The 13,297-nt window shown below is 45.6% G+C and overlaps 1 protein-coding gene across 1 annotated transcript in view; it reads right to left on the bottom strand.

Annotated features, from left to right (window-relative positions):
• Vwa3a (von Willebrand factor A domain containing 3A) overlaps positions 1 to 13,297 on the bottom strand; it is a 56,381-nt gene that overhangs the window by 8,497 nt on the left and 34,587 nt on the right. The window contains exons 13-21 of the mRNA XM_028764207.1: positions 12,371 to 12,445; positions 12,034 to 12,178; positions 10,564 to 10,759; positions 7,681 to 7,751; positions 4,739 to 4,888; positions 3,153 to 3,222; positions 2,403 to 2,510; positions 1,392 to 1,489; positions 743 to 880 (exon numbers count right to left, since the gene is read on the bottom strand). Coding sequence (XP_028620040.1) covers positions 743 to 880; positions 1,392 to 1,489; positions 2,403 to 2,510; positions 3,153 to 3,222; positions 4,739 to 4,888; positions 7,681 to 7,751; positions 10,564 to 10,759; positions 12,034 to 12,178; positions 12,371 to 12,445 — 1,051 coding nt within the window. The remainder of the gene's footprint in view (positions 1 to 742; positions 881 to 1,391; positions 1,490 to 2,402; positions 2,511 to 3,152; positions 3,223 to 4,738; positions 4,889 to 7,680; positions 7,752 to 10,563; positions 10,760 to 12,033; positions 12,179 to 12,370; positions 12,446 to 13,297) is intronic.

Here is a 13,297-nt window from a genome sequence, read left to right as displayed (position 1 = left end):
TTTTTTACCTTGTACTGAAAGCACTTACTGCATTCTCAGAACAATGAGAAAAACATCTCTTGAACAGAAAGCAGAGAGGGGACCTGTTCTCTTCTGCAGTCCTAACAGAGCCATGGCCAGTGTTAGGTACTCTGGTGGTTTGAATGAGAATGTCCCACCCCATGGACTCTAAGGATTGTTGGTCTATCAGTGAAGTGGGCTTTAACATTTCAGAAGCCCATGCCATCCATAATTAGCTCTCTCTGCCTCATGCCTTCAGATCAAGATGTAAACCCACAAATATTGCTCTACTGCCTGCCTACCTGCTTGCTGCCATGTTTCCCACTACAATGGTCATGAACTCTAACCCTCTAAAACTGTTGTTCCCAAATAACAAGTCCCAAATGGACTCTTTTCCCTGAAAGTTGCCTTGGTTATAGTTTCTCATCACACTGATAGAAAAGAGATGGGTACCAACACTTTGGAGTGACTACTTCAGCACGGCCTGAGTGCCCAGCGTGGCCTGAGTGCTTAGTGCCTGCTTCTAGGCCTACCATCTACTCAAGAGTGTGGTCTCAGACCCTGGGGACTTGGCTTTTTTTTTTTCTGTCATAATTCTCTATTTTCCATCAACTGAGGAAGTCCTACTTTAAGGAGTGAGGCAGGAGTGGAAGTTAGTGTCCCCTGATCGTCTCTCTGCCACTAGCAGCTGACAAAAGGTAAGAAAAGAATGGGGCATGGAGAACACCACATTGTGACTTACATTGATCTCTATACTGGGGAAGAGAGTGCAGTGTTTGGTCAGCGCCGGCCCCCGTACTGACTTTTGATAGCTACAGTTGGGACCAAGGCATTTGGAGAGCTCCAGTTTCCGTCTCTTCAGCCTGCAAATGGCTGTCCACTGTAGAATAAAATACTGTCAGGCCTAAAGAGTGATTTGTCTTCATTTTATTTATTTATTTTTGGATTTTTTCTTTTCTTTCCCTCTCTTTCTTTCTTTCTTTCTCTCTTCCTTTCTTTCTTTCTTTCTCTTTCTTTTTTTGAGACAGACAGGGTCTCTCTATGTTGCCCTTGTTGTCATGGAACTTGCTATGTAGACTAAGGTGGCTTTTAACTCACAGAGATCCACCTGCCTCTGTCTCTTCTGTACTGGGATTAAAGTGTGCACACTGACCCCAACTTGTATTCATTTTGCACAGTGAGACTGAAGGTAGTTATGTGGCCTCCCAAGGCCACCCAGCTAGGACATAAGCAGACTCACTTTGGAACTTAATATTATTATCCCATATGCCACAGTAAACACGCATTCTTAACAGGTGCACCCTCTCTTCCAAGTATGCCCACCCTCCTGGAAGATATGGTTGGTAGAAGAAATTACTAAGGGGCTCGTGGTGATATGCACAACTGAATACCTCTTGACTTGAGCAAACAGTGTCCTTCCTGGGCAGCTCAATGGAAGAATTAATTCTTCTAATAGGTTTTCCTTGAGTGTACCTCTTGTACACCGAACCTAGGAGAAATACAGCAGTGTTACCATGGATATGCCTCACCCTTTTCCCTTTTCTCATATCAATCTCTCTGCAAGTCAAATTCATTGCAAATTATTTAGGTATAATTTGCTAAAGATGTAGAAAGTAAATTATGAGGATGGGGCGGGCTGCTCAGGGTTCCCTTTCTCCATTTAGCAAGGAGTCCAGCTGGAACCAGTACTGTGCTGGCTAATCTTCATTGTCAAACTGACTGGATTTAGAACAACCTAGAAGACATGCCTCTGCCTGTATCTTTAAGGGAACTTCCAGAGAGGTTTGAGGAGAGAAGACCCACTCTGAATTGGCTGACACTACCACACAGGCTGAGGTTCTGGAGGACATAAAGGAAAATGGAGAAGTGCCAGCCTTCCTTTTTCTCTGCTTCCTGACTGCAGGCCTAGTGTGACTAGCTGCCTATGTCCCTGCTGCCATATCTGACAGCTTCTCCCTCCACTTCCCCACCAGGATGGACTATAACTCATCAAATCAAGAGCCCAAATAAAGCCTTCCTTTAGTTGCTTTTGCTTGTATTTTGTTACACGAAGAAAAGAAGTAAGTAACATAGGTAACACTCTGCCTGGACCCAATGGCAGGCCTAGGGAAGGAAATCTTTATTCCTCTCCTAATTGTCCTCAGGGCTTAGGAAACTGCCTCTTCCAGGAGGTACCAGTGTGCCTAAGGACAGTTGAGACCCCACCTGCAGCACTGGGTTTTCTCATTCTGTGCCAATGGCAGAAGCCGCATGGTCATTTCTCTGGCTGGGAGAACTGAGTTGTTTAAGGACAGACCTGTTCCAGAGGCTGAGGCCTGAGGTAGCTAGCTGGAGGGGGCTACTCTCCTCACCAGGTTGTCCAGGGCCAAGAGCTGTTCAGACACACATTGGCTTTAGCTTACCCACACTATTCTCAGACTCTGTGTAGAACAGAAAGAGCTTTGCTTTTGGTCTGGTGTTGGCCTTCGTCCTCTGTTCCACTATCCTTTCTTTCCCAGGTTGAGCTGCAGCTGGAAGACATTTGAGTTGTTGGTTGGGCAACTCTGTAGGTCCCATTGATGAAGCTACGCTATTTGGCTACCTCAATTTCAGCTGAGATCTACCCTAGACATGGGAATCCCAGGCACTTCACTCCCATCTCAGGTTCCTTGGCCTTGTCTGGACCAGTGATAGCTGGAGCTACCGCCACCAAGTCCTGACGTTTCCTGGACATAGTGTTAAGTGCTTGGTGTGCCTCGTACTGTTTCCTCATGGTCCCCAGCTTACAGATGGGCTGATAAGAAACAGAATGAAGATTCCTGGGCTCGCTGCCATGAACCACACTGTTATAAATCCTTTTCTTCAAAATGAAGACACATAGCCCCAGGTTTATGAAGAGAAAAAAAAATAAAATAAACTATAGTTTTTTTCATAAAAAAAATAGTTATGGCTTCTTTTGATGAACCCCTTTGGGCCTGAGCTCAGTAACATCAGCAAATAGGGAACTGACTGTAGAGGATGGGTGGCTACAGGCTTTATGAAAAGCATCTTGGCTGATGGGCTGGTCAACCTCACTGTCTGGTAGCTACTTTCAATATTAACTCACGCCTCAGCTGACTCTCCACATCCACCTGCCCACTGTCACACCTTACCTGGAGAGACCCTTGTTTCACCATCGAGGGAGTGACACTTCAGAGCTTTCAGCTGGGAGCTTGTGTCTCCATCCAGGTCATCTTTAACGCTCTAGAAAACAGGCCATCTTACCCATCGAGGCCTGCTGCCTGGGGTAGGCAGTTCCCCAGTTACCCTGACCTCAACCTGCCAACCAAGAATGTTTATAGGGAGGGATCTAAGGGAGTTAGCACTTCAGGCACGGTTGGACTACCTTCTGCAGTAGATTTCACGGTGGACTCTGAATTTGGGAGTGAACAAAGTTTCTGAATGTGTGCATTCATGTATACACTATGAAAGCACACTAGAAGAGCCACTGGATACTTGCCAGAATATTCTTTGCTAGTTTTCTGCTTGTCTTCCTACTGGACTAGAATTTCTGGACCTCCAGTAAGACAAACAACCATTTAGGTAAATTCTATCCTCTGTTTTTGTTGTTGTTTCAAGACAGAGTCTTACTATGTGGCTTTGGCTGGCCTGGAAGCTCACTGTATTGACTAGTCTGGCCTTGAACTCATAGAGATCCTCCTGCCTCTGCCTCTCAAGTGTTGGAATTAAAGACATGTACCACTCTGCCTGGCATTTCTATGTCCTCTTGGGCCCTTTAGTAAGGAATTCTTTCCTTACTAGGCACAAGTAGAATGTAGTTATAGTTTAATAAAGTCACCCAAGGCACCAGGCCAGCAAAAGGACTCTTTTGTGCCTGTGGTGGAAAGGTCCTAGATGTTATCACTCCAGGGAATGGCTAGCCTGTCAGGAGGGCCCAATGGAAGCCATGCTGCGGCCTAGCCTTCCTCATACTGAGTCAGCTTGTGAACCAGTAAAGGTCCCAGAGGAAGGCTCTGAGATTCTGAGGGTCTCCCAGAGTAGGGTTATTAAGAGAGGATAGGGATGAGTCTGAGCTACTGGGCTTCTCTGAGTGAATCCAGGAAATGCCTTAGAAGTGCAGCCCCATGAGTAAGCTATACATTCTGGGACAGACGTCCCCATTATGAAATGTGTTGTATTCACTAGCGGCTCAGTCAGTAATCTGCTGAACAGCCTTTAGGTTTCACTGAGTCTTCAGCTCAGAGTACTGGCCCATGAAGGTCTTCCCTCTAGAAGGTCCCCTGATGACTTAGGTAAGGAATGAGCATTTTATGCAGGACATGTTTGATGCCTGTGACTGAGTATACTCCTCAGCAGGCTCAGGTTGCATCTGAGAGTCCCATCATTGCCCCTGCTAAGCTTGGTCTCCAGTAACAAATCCTATTAATGACCTTACTCTTTCCCTACAAATCCTCCAGGTTAAGCTACCACATGCAGAGGAGGTGAGTGTATTTCCACGGAGATCCTAGAACTAGGCTAGGGAGAGAAGCTGAGATAGACATAAGCAAAAGCACAGGGGAGTGGGTGGACCATAGGTGTCCCCCTCTAAACTAAGAGGCAGGTGCTCTTCTCAGTGTCTTTCATGGGATGTCCCTCCCCAAATCTCTGTCCCCACCAGTGCTAGCCCTGGGGCCTGGCCCAGTCCTTTTAAGATCTAGGAAAGACAAGGAGACAAACTGGAAAAAAATCCTCTGTGTGTTATTAGGGAAGGGTGTCAAACCATTCTGGCCACCGAGGGGGCTGTGGGCTTGGGAGGATAGAGTTTCTTGGGCTGACTTTGCTGTTGAGTCTTTGGCTTGTCTTTCTCGAGGGCTCCACTTTGCAGTTCTTTTCCTGAATGGTTCTTCAGGGAGGCAACAAGGAAGGCACACTGCAATGGGAATTACGTGGTTAGAGCACATTGGCAACTGTGGGTAAATAAATACTCATGTGCAGCAGGACAGAAGACTTTTGATGCTTCTTTCTGCCCAGAGAATATAGTTTGGGACTAAGAGCGCTGTGGGTTAATCTTATGGACCCCTTATATTGTACTGGAAACTGGGAAAATTAATGTTCAGAGTTTCAAGCCCTCAGGCCAACAAGACATGATAATGAGACCATTTTATACCCAGTTTGTATATGAAATGTTCCCTTTTGGCTCATGCATGGTCCTCTGTCCTACTATGAGAGGTTCTAGAAACTATAGGAAGAGGGGCTTTGCTGGCAAGAGGAGGCAGATCCTTAGGAACTGGACCTCTCTCTGTCCTCCCCTCTCTCCTTCCTGTCTGTCACAATATCAGTTGCTCGGTTTCAGACACATCTACCACCATGATGCTCAGCCTCACCTACACCCCACCATGATGTTCAACCTCACCTACACCCCCACCATGATGCACAGCCTCACCTACATCCCACCATGATGCTCAGCCTCACCTACACCCCCACCATGATGCTTAGCCTCACCTACACCCCCACCATGATGCTCAGCCTCACCTACACCCCCACCATGATGCTCAGGTCAATAGTCAAGGAACCAGCTATGGGCTGAAATTTCTGAAGCTGGGAGCTAAAATAGTTCCTTTTTCCATTAACTTGGTTTTTCTCAAATATTTGTCGCATTGATAAAGAAGCCAAGATATCTCTTGACTGATAGGGAAACCAAAGCTCTGTCAGTTCAAGGTTCTTGTCCAAGGCCACAATACTCATTAATGGAGGAGCTTCAAGTTAACTCCAGGGGCCTGGACAAGTCAGCATGTAAAACCCATGTTCAGCCACAGAGTCAGCTATTTCAGCATCAACACAGACACTAGCAGAATCACAGTGGACTACTTATTCTTTTTATCTAAAAGTTTCACACTCAGAGCACCAGAATACACTTTTTGAACATAGGCACACATCCAAAATAAGGTGGGGTTAAGGTATTATTGTCCACTAATACCTCGTAAGTTTGTTAGGTGTGAGAATAGGATGGTTTGCATTTAAGAACCAGAGATTTACAGACCCCCAGATGAGCTAGAGTTTGGGGAGCCACCAGTCCACTGGCCCAGCAGCCATAGAGGAAAAAAACATGGCCATGGCTCTGCTGTCTTGTGTGGCGATGAGTCAATCTATGAATAGCAGGAACTAACATTTGAGGGAGGGTGAGACCTTCACAGATCCTTCCTTTGGCGTGACCATGGGCCCTGTAACCTCTTTGTCTATCCTGGGCTTGAACTGCTTCAGACCCCTATCTCTACTCCTTATCTTCTCCCATCTGCCTTCAAGGCCATCCTCATTTTTCAATCTCCACAGACAAGCTCACCTTTCTCTTGGCCTTACCCTCTCTGCTTACCACAGACTTCCTACATTCTCTTTCAGTTGTCAATGGCACTATTTTCTACCAGGTGCCCCAGAAAAGACCTTGGAGACTTCTTTTTGTTTCTTCCTGTCTGTTACCCTGTATGTTCCATAGGGTGTAAATCTGTAATTCGTCTTTAAATGTTCACTGCTCCATTCCCCTGATTCTCATTGCTCCTGGCATGATCAAGACAAGGTTCCTCTGTGTAGCCCTGGCTGTCCTAGAACTTGCTGTGAGAACCAGGCTAGCTTCTAACTCAGAGATCTGCCTGCCTCTGCCTCCTGAGTATTAGAATTAAAGCCATGGGCAACCACTGCCAGGCTTTTAAGATGAATTTTGTATAACAAAGAGCAAGCCATGGATGACCGAGGAAGGCATAGCAGGCAGAGAACACAGCAGGTGCAAAGACTGAGATTAGGAAGGGGCTGGATGTGTTGAAGGAACTCAATAGAGGCCAGAATCTATAGCATTTAGGTCAAAATCCAGTGGAAGACAGGGAACCTCTATGTTCCATCTGAAGCCTTGGCTGTTAGTGGATGTTATCACAGAGAGGGAAGCTGGTGTGGGCTGATTTGTGTTTCCTAAGATATGTTACAGAGTGACCTTCTGGTGACTGCAAATGTGACCTTACTTAAAAATAATGTCTTTGCAGCTGAAATCTAAATGGAAGTCAGGATGAGGTCATATTGGCCTTTCAATTTAATACAACTAGTGTTCTTGTAAGAAAGAAAAGACCAGCACACAGACGGCAGACAGCCATGTATAGATGGAGGTATAGGTTAGACCATGCTCAGACAGCTGAGGAATGCCCATGGATGGTCACGGACCAAAGTTTAGAGTCATCATCTTGACCAGGCCTCCACTTAGGCCATCTCCACCTAGTTTTAGCAAAGACTGGTGCTAAGTAAGTTCAGCAAAAGCCACTCTCCCCTTGATATCTGTTCAGAATTGCTCCTCCTTGAGTTCTAGGTCCTGGGTCTGCCTTTAACAAGAGTGTCTACACCTTGCCACCTAATCAACTTTCTTTTTAGTGATTTTCCATCCATTGACTACTCACTGGGTATTTCTGACATTCCTAGCTATTTCTGTGGTGTTTGTGTTTGAACCTTCTCTCTCCTACTGCAGTAGTCTTAGAAATCTTCCATGCCATTTATAATAAGCAACCAACACTGTTTTGCTTTTCACCAACTCTAAAGAGATGCAATGACGAAGGGTTCTATCCATAGCCTACAGAAGGAACACAGCTCTGGGAGCATAGAAGCATAAATGTCTTTTTGATTCAAAGTACTCTGTTGCAGCAGCCATGGCAGGAACTGTACATGTTTAAGCCCAGGCCCAAGGCATACCTTTTGGGAGTAGTTGAGGGCTTTTTCTATCTCAGATACGATGGCATTGATATCATCACTCTCATAAATACCTGGAAACAAAGCACATCTTGAGCATTAGTGGGAGGGTGTGGATCCGGGTAAGTGTGAATATCTTTAATGTATGCAGGCTTTGTGGAAGTGACAAGCTCAAGATGCAAGATGGGACCACAGTGGACTGAAATGACCAGCCACAACTTTATATCATCCAGTGGTTGCCACCAAAAGCGTAACTAGCCACAGGACTGTGTCCTGGCACTCACAGGAAGGGGAAGGTCGACACAAAGTTTCTTGCTACTGTATGGGATGGGAAGAGCCACATGATAACTATTTACAGAGGATAATATCTGCAGTGAACACTGCAATGTCATTCTGAGTGGGACTCTGGCAATGTCAAGTACACTGGGTGTTGATGCTGTCCTTCCTGGGTTCAGCTTCTGTCCTTTGGGCTGTGCCTCAACTACTTATCTGCTAAACAGGGCAGGGAGTCATCTACTTCACAATCGTGGTGTTATGGTGAGGTGAAGTTATAGTGTATGCAAAATGTTTAAACTGTGTCTGGCAGCTCATAGCTGGCAACGTGTAGCTGTTCTGTGTTTGCTATTATTAGTGATCATCTCCAGGAATGTAAATGAACACATCCAGAAGGATCAAGGCTAGAAAGATCTGAAAACTTCTCCAGAGCTCACAGCCAAGTGATGCCACCAGCTGTGACTACAGGCATGCCCTGCCTCTTGAAGTTACTTCATCTGTGAGTCACAGAGGCTGGAAGGAATGAGTGTGTCTCAGGCTTAATCTCTCCATGCTACTGTACTGAGTTTTTGATATGCATACCCTCTAAGCCATCACTTATTTAATATTGTTTTACATTTCTCTTGCCTTTCCCCCCAAACCCCAATGACAAGGTTTCTCTGTGTAGTCCTGGCTGTCTTGGAATTCACTAACGCTGTAGACCAGATTGGCCTCGAACTCAGATATCTGTCCGCCTCTGACTCCCAAGTGCTGGGATTGAAGGCATGTGGCATCACTACTTGGCACTTATTAAGGTTTTAAAAAAGAAAATTTGTATTATGGGCAACAAAATTGACACTTTTCTAAAATGTTAAGATAAGCATGTAATTATTGTAACTATTACATATAAATACATATATACACACACAGAGAGAGAGAGAGAGAGAGAGAGAGAGAGAGAGAGAGAGAGAGAGAATGAGAGAGAATGAGAGAGAATGAGAAGGCTTGCTCCATGTAGCATATATTTTATGGGTCATTTGTGAGTATACTAGACTTTGGGAACTATAAATCTAAGGAATATTTATTTATAATGTGTTCTAGATTGTGTGTATGTGTATGTTATTATGGACACACATGTAACACACTCACATACACACATGCAGACACATACATCAGTGTGGAGATCACAGGGCTTTATGCAAGCACTCTATCACTGAGGTCAACCACAGTCTTGATTTCTGCAGTACTTTAAGACTTTACCTGTTAAAAATTGCAGTAAAATATACCCAACCATTTTACTTTTGGGGGGGACTGGGTATGAACCCAGGCATACAAAGGAACAATCCCACCACTGAGCTGCAGCCTCTGCCCATAGTCACTTTAACTGTCAAGGTCAGGTACTAAGTACATATGTTACTTACACACACCATCACTAGTCATTTCCAGAATATTCATTTAACATCTTTTTTTTTTCTTTTTGAGGGCTGGGGATGGAATCTAGGGCCTACAAATGCTAAATATGTCCTTGGTCACTGAGCCACACCCCTAGCTCTTAGTTTTAATTTATGTTATTTATGCATGTGTATACACTCACATACATGTTCACGTTCATGCCGTATATGTTAAGGTCAGAGAACTACTTGTGGGAGTTGGTTTTATTCTTCTACCATGTGTGATCTAGGGATGGAACTCAGGCTTGGTGACAAGCCCCTTTACTCACTGAACTGTGTCTCTGCTCTCCTAAATTTAATTTTTAAAATTCTTTATTATTTTCTATGTATAGGTGTTTTGTCTGCATGTATGTCTGTCAGGGGTAGCCCTTATTATGCACTGAAGGCCTAAAATCAGCCAGAGGCCTAAAATCAGCAATAGGCCTGATATACATGTCTGCTAACACAAAGTCTTGGGTCTCTGTGGAAAAACACTGAAACAGATGCCTAGAAGCTATTGTAAACAAGCAGCTTTGGTGGAAAATTGCCAGGCTGAATAGTCATAGACCTTGTAGATAGGTAACCTTGGTGGATAGTACCAACTTAGATAAGGACAAGTGAATCATAGTAAGAATCATAATGACATGCCCCCTGAACCTTCATCCAGCTGATATTCTGTTCTGGAAGATATCTGTACTCTCCCTGAACACCTATGGTCCTGCATCATCCCCTTCCCCATGTCCTGCCTTTTTTGTGTATAGAACCCCTATGTGAAAAAGTAAAAATTGTGATTTGATCAGACTATAGACAGATCACTGTTTTTTGCATTCATCTGTTTTCCCCCATCTTCTCTTTCAGGTGACCTCCTCAGACCCCTGTTTAATGCCCTGCTGGACAGGACATATGTCTATGCACTACATTAGTGAGAGGTAACCTGAAAGGCCAGAAGAAAGTATTGTATCCCTGAAACTGGAGTTACAGATGGTTTTGAATCACCATGTGGGTGCTGGGAATCAAATCTGGATCCTCTAGAAGAGCAATCAGTGCTCTTAACAGCTGAGCCATCTCTCCAGCAATCTTAATTTAATAAATATGACTTTTCCATGTTGCATCTTGACACTATTTTAATGTCAAAAGGAAACATGCCAGTGCCGAGACACTATCTGGAGAGAAAGAGGCAAAGGACTAGGGCACACCCACGTACCTGTCTCTCCAAACCAGTGGAAACGACCACAGGCAGCCTGTGTGACCTCTTTGTAGGCAGTAGCAGTGTCAGTACGGCTGGCATAGCAGGCAGGGGGTGTGGTGTCCATCTGGGGTTCGCCCACATAGAAGAGACAGACATTTAGCTGGAGGTCGCAACCCCTACAGGCCTCTGCCACATAGGCGCTGAGTATGTGCTATGGGGAAGAGAAGACAGGAAGTCCTTACCTGAGGCCTGGGCGCTGCTGATTTTCCAACAGTTCAGCAGATCATCTCTTTTCTTTTCTTTCTCTCTTTTCCTTTCTTTCTCTTTTTGATTTTCAAGCCCTGGCTGTCCTGAAACTTGCTCTGTAGACCAGGCTGGCCTTGAACTTAGAGATCCGACTGCCTCTGCCTCCTGAGTGCTGGGATTAAAAGCATGTACCACCACCACCCAGGTGATCATCTTTCTTTTAGAAAACAAAAACATTTTTAGGGTTGGAGAGATGGTTTAGTGGTTAAGAGGACTGGCTGCTCTTCCAGAGGACTTAGGTTCAATTCCTAGTACCCACATGACAGATCACAACTGTTTGTAACTCCAGTTCCAGGGGATCTGGCACCTTCATAGATGTACATGCAGTCAAAACATCAATGCACACACACACACAAAATAAATCTTTAAAAAGAAAAGGAGAGCATTAAAAAAGAAAAAAATATTGATTGTGTGTGTTAGGTTGTGTGTGTGTATTGTGGGGAGGTAGGTGTACACATGGAAGTGTAAGATCCTGCAGAGACCAGAAGATGACATTAGATCCTTTGGCACTGGAACTGCAGACAGTTATGAACATTGTTGACCATGGGTGCTGGGAATTGACCTTAGGCCTTCTACAAAAGTAGTTGATGCTCTTAATTACTGAGCCATCTTTCTAGCCCTCTGATCATCTTTCTTGATGCCCTACTGTGTGCTCAGTCTAGTTCTGTATGCAAAGGCAGAAAGATACCATTTCTCCCCATGTTTTAATAGGGCACGGCAGGGATTTGGGCCTGGAAGCCCAGTCATGCCTTCTGTGGTCTGTATGCAGGAGCATGGACATCCTGGGAGCTATCAGTAATGGAGCCTCTCAGGCCCACCTGAGACCTGCTGAGCCAGGGGCTGTGCTCTGACAGTATCCCTAGGTACTTGTATTTGAGAAGAGGTAGTTCAGATAAGCATGCTGGGTTGGGGCTGTGGCTCAGCGGCAGAATGCTTGCCTAGCAAAAGCAAGGGCCTGAAGTCCATATTCAATACCGTAGAAAATACAAGATAAGATTAACATGGTGGCTCACGAGTTTAATCCCAGCCATTGGGAGGTAGAGGCAGGTGGACCTACTTCTGTAAGTTCTCGTCCAGTCTGGTTTACATAAGCACATTCCAGGCAAGGTAGGACTATATAGTGAGACCCTATCTCAACAACAAACGAGATAATAGTTGTCTAGGATGAGGGATACTCACCACATCTTGGTCAGGGACACCCCCTGTGAAGAGGTAGATGCCCTGAGACTCATGTTTGGTTTTGTCCTTGAAATCCACTTCTATGGCCTTCCGGAGGGCTCCGAGAACATTTCTGCTTCCTTGACACTGCAGGCCCAGGGCCCACCTGGAGAGGCAGGGACATAAGGCTTGAGAGGGCCACCTTTGAGGCCCTGAGGTCCCAAGAAGAAAGTTGTTTTCTAGTGTCTGCCCTTGGCTGCAGGTGGGCGGGGCTGCAGTGAGGGGGATGGGGAAGACAATGCCATAGAGCAGCTGTAAGACACAGCTACAGAGAAAGACTCTGGCCTCCATTACCTACCGCCAGGCTCTTTGTAAGTTTTCATGGCTCACAGCAACCATCTCTGGCCTCCAGCTCTCAACTGTGCTTCCAAACCTTTGAGGAAGCAAAGGAGTTTGCTTTTAGGACACATGTCCACCTGTGCCTCCCTTCTTTGGAATCCACAGGCCTGAAGGTACACAAAATTCTGACAGTAAGCCCCCAAAACGTTGGAATGTTGCTGGCCTGGGGTAGTCACAAGGTTTTCTGGTCATAACATATTAAAGCCAACTCTGTGTGGGACAGCACCAGGATTCTCAAGCAGAGACAGAGCGAGTGCCAGCCTTGGCCACTGCCCTCCTAATACTCTGAAGTCTCCTTTCTCTGCAGAACTTCTTTGTCCCTTCTTGTTCCCCTGGAACAGCTCACTGTTTCTTCCAGACTTTAGAAGCCCAGGCTCCTCTCACAGTGCACTTCCCTCTCAGGCTGAATGGTCTTTTCTGTCAATACACATGATCTCATTTTCTTTGCAAGACAGAATTGAAGATTTCCAAGAGGAGAATTTATTTCTTTATGGCTGACAAGGTATCTTTCTTTGCCCTTTTACTGAACCTAGGCTTCCTCTATGCCAGTCTCTTCTGAGAAGCCCATAAAACTCCTTAGTAGACACATTCTGTGCCCCTCTTCCCAATCACCTCTGTACAACGGCAAACCCTCCACTCTTAAGAGCTTCAGAAAGCTACTTCATCTCCCAGTAGCTTCTCTCTTCCTTTTAACATGATGGAAAAGCTCCATGGAAAAGCCATATCATCACTGCCCCAGCATCACCACTGCCCCAGCATCACCACTGCCCCAGCATCACCACTGCCCCAGCATCACCACTGCCCCAGCATCACCACTGCCCCAGCATCACCACTGCCCCAGCATCACCACTGCCCCAGCATCACCACTGCCCCAGCATCACCACTG

The sequence above is a fragment of the Grammomys surdaster genome, unplaced genomic scaffold, assembly GCF_004785775.1.
Source record: "Grammomys surdaster isolate TR1022 unplaced genomic scaffold, NIH_TR_1.0 142, whole genome shotgun sequence".
NCBI lineage: Eukaryota > Metazoa > Chordata > Mammalia > Rodentia > Muridae > Grammomys > Grammomys surdaster.
The sequence above is the reverse complement of the archived record's forward strand: the minus strand, read 5'-3'. Positions and strand labels throughout refer to the sequence as shown.